This window comes from Engraulis encrasicolus, chromosome 16, assembly GCF_034702125.1.
Source record: "Engraulis encrasicolus isolate BLACKSEA-1 chromosome 16, IST_EnEncr_1.0, whole genome shotgun sequence".
In the NCBI taxonomy this organism is placed as follows: Eukaryota; Metazoa; Chordata; class Actinopteri; order Clupeiformes; family Engraulidae; genus Engraulis; species Engraulis encrasicolus.
The window spans coordinates 9,230,728-9,233,227 of record NC_085872.1 but is presented as its reverse complement, the minus strand read 5'-3'; the positions used below and the strand labels follow the sequence as shown (position 1 = coordinate 9,233,227).

The 2,500-nt window shown below is 47.2% G+C and overlaps 1 protein-coding gene across 2 annotated transcripts in view; it reads left to right on the top strand.

The window, feature by feature from the left end:
• Positions 1 to 2,500, top strand: part of gpc5c (glypican 5c) — a 256,644-nt gene that overhangs the window by 90,177 nt on the left and 163,967 nt on the right. For both annotated transcript variants that reach the window (XM_063218535.1, XM_063218534.1), the window contains exon 4: positions 1,678 to 1,868. In XM_063218535.1, coding sequence (XP_063074605.1) covers positions 1,678 to 1,868 — 191 coding nt within the window. The remainder of the gene's footprint in view (positions 1 to 1,677; positions 1,869 to 2,500) is intronic.

Here is a 2,500-nt window from a genome sequence, read left to right as displayed (position 1 = left end):
AGCACAGCACAGCACAGCACAGCACAGCACAGCACAGCATCCCAACTTGATTGAATAGCATCGGCATCTCCTAAGAACACGGCCTAGGAGAATGACGTAATGGTTGCAATGTACTCCCCAACACTGACTAGACAGTACCGGTATCTGCAACATCATCAGGGCTTCCCGCCAGACACTCTCGTCGACCCCCCCCACCACTTCCCCCTGCTCCACCGTCTCCACACACACGCACACACACACACACACACACGCACACACACACACAAACATGCACACACGCACGCACACACACACACACACACACACACACACACACACACACGCACACACACACACACACACGCACACGCACACACACACACACACAGTGCACTGTATCCCTCTTCTGAGCAACTCGCTGGCCTGATTGAAAGCCAGTGTGTAACAGGGAAAGCTTTTAAGGGGATGAGATGGCATTGATTGGGTGGCGGTGGGATCGTTTGGGGCCTTTTTTCATTACCTGCCTGGCTTTTAATAATGGGTGAGACTGGCGGTGCTGAGAAGTGGTGGTGGTGGTGTGTGTGTGTGTGTGTGTGTGTGTGTGTGTGTGTGTGTGTGTGTGTGTGTGTGTGTGTGTGTGTGTGTGTGTGTGTGTGTGTGTGTGTGTGTGTGTGTATTTGCGTGAGAGAGAGAGAGAGAGAGAGAGAGAGAGAGAGAGAGAGAGAGAGAGAGAGAGAGAGAAAGAGAAAGAGAGAGAGAGAGGCAGACAGATTATGTGAGAGAGAGACTGTGTGTGTGTGTGGTTGAGTGAGAAGGGAGGGGTGCGTTCCTGTCGATACCTTGCGCTGCCCACTGATCATCATTAAGGGATTCTGATTGTGTTTAATCCCATTAGTGGAGCTTTATAGCAGCCAGACACCCAACAGATCCATCCACAGACTACACCAGTACATCAACCCCACAATTACTCTCTCTTTCTTTCTTTCTTTCTTTCTTTCTTTCTTTCTTTCTTTCTTTCTTTCTTTCTTTCTTTCTTTCTTTCTTTCTTTCTTTCTTTCTTTCTTTCGCCCTTTTGCCCTTTTGCTCTTTCTTAATACACTTCTATTTTTCTTCTTTCTTCTTCTTTCTTTTTTGTTGCTCACACTTTTTTTCCTGTTCATGCCCTCTGCTTTTTTACTTACTTTCCCCTCTGTTTCACTTTATTTGCTTCCTAAACTTTCTTTTTTCCTACTGCGACTTTATCTTTCCTCTCTCTCTGGCCTCGTTTCCCCCCGTCTTTCTCTATCTCTCTGTCTTTCTCTCTCTTTCTTGGCCGGTCTGCTTTGTCCCCCTTCCTTCCGCAGTCTCTCTCCCTTTCGTCATGCTTCTTCTTTTTCTGACCCACCTTTTCAACTTAACAATGAAAATGAATACCCTTCACTTTACTAAGACCTTTATGGTCCCTCTCAGCACCCGAAGAACTGAATCACTTTTATGGTCAGATGGAAATAGATACTCCTTTAATTGCCCATAAGTGGTGTGTGCCATCTTCGCTAATCCCTTCTTCCATCTCCTCTGTCTGTTTCTTGTGTGTCACCATAAAAAAAAAACACACACACACACACACACACACACACACACACACACACACACACACACACACACACACACACACACACACACACACACACACACACACACACACACACACACACACAGGTGGACAAAGTCTGTGGCACATCCACGGTTGAGGCCCCCAGCTCCCACACGCCAACGGAAGGACACGCGTCCACGCCAACCGCCACAGGCACAGGCACAGGCACAGGCACGGCCACATCCCCGCCAGCATCAACGCCCTTCTCAGAGAGTCCAGAAGTGGAAATGCGTGGGAGGCTGGCAGAGTTGAGGAGGTAAGAATGCAAACTTTTCAAACTAATCATCAAACATCAACTGTTTCTTTTCTTCCCACTCTGCTACCAGGTATTTAGGTTTGAGGTGTTAAATGAAGGTGCCCCCAGTTAGGTCCTGCAGTAGACATGTGTTTGTGACGTATTGGCTGATCACAATTAAATTAAATCTAGCAGTGTGTCTATGAAAAGCCTTGACAAGAATGTTTAAGCACCAAATCGTGAAGGGGGCTACAGTTTGTTTGGCCTCAGTATTCCTGCCCAAGATTATCCTGACCATCAACAAACAAGGCCAATATAACACATAGCCAATGCTCTGGCACAAACTCATACATACAGCACCAATGACACATGGCCAATCTTCTCTCTGCCACAAATATACACATACAGCGCTAGTGACACTTCCTTCAATGCCTGTACATCATCGTACCATTTTAGCACATGCACACACACACACACACACACACACACACACACACACACACACACACACACACACACACACACACACACACACACACACACACACACACACACACACACACACACACACACACACACACACACACACACACACACACACACACACACACACACACACACACACACACAAATGGAGCCAAGCCTGAGTCAGT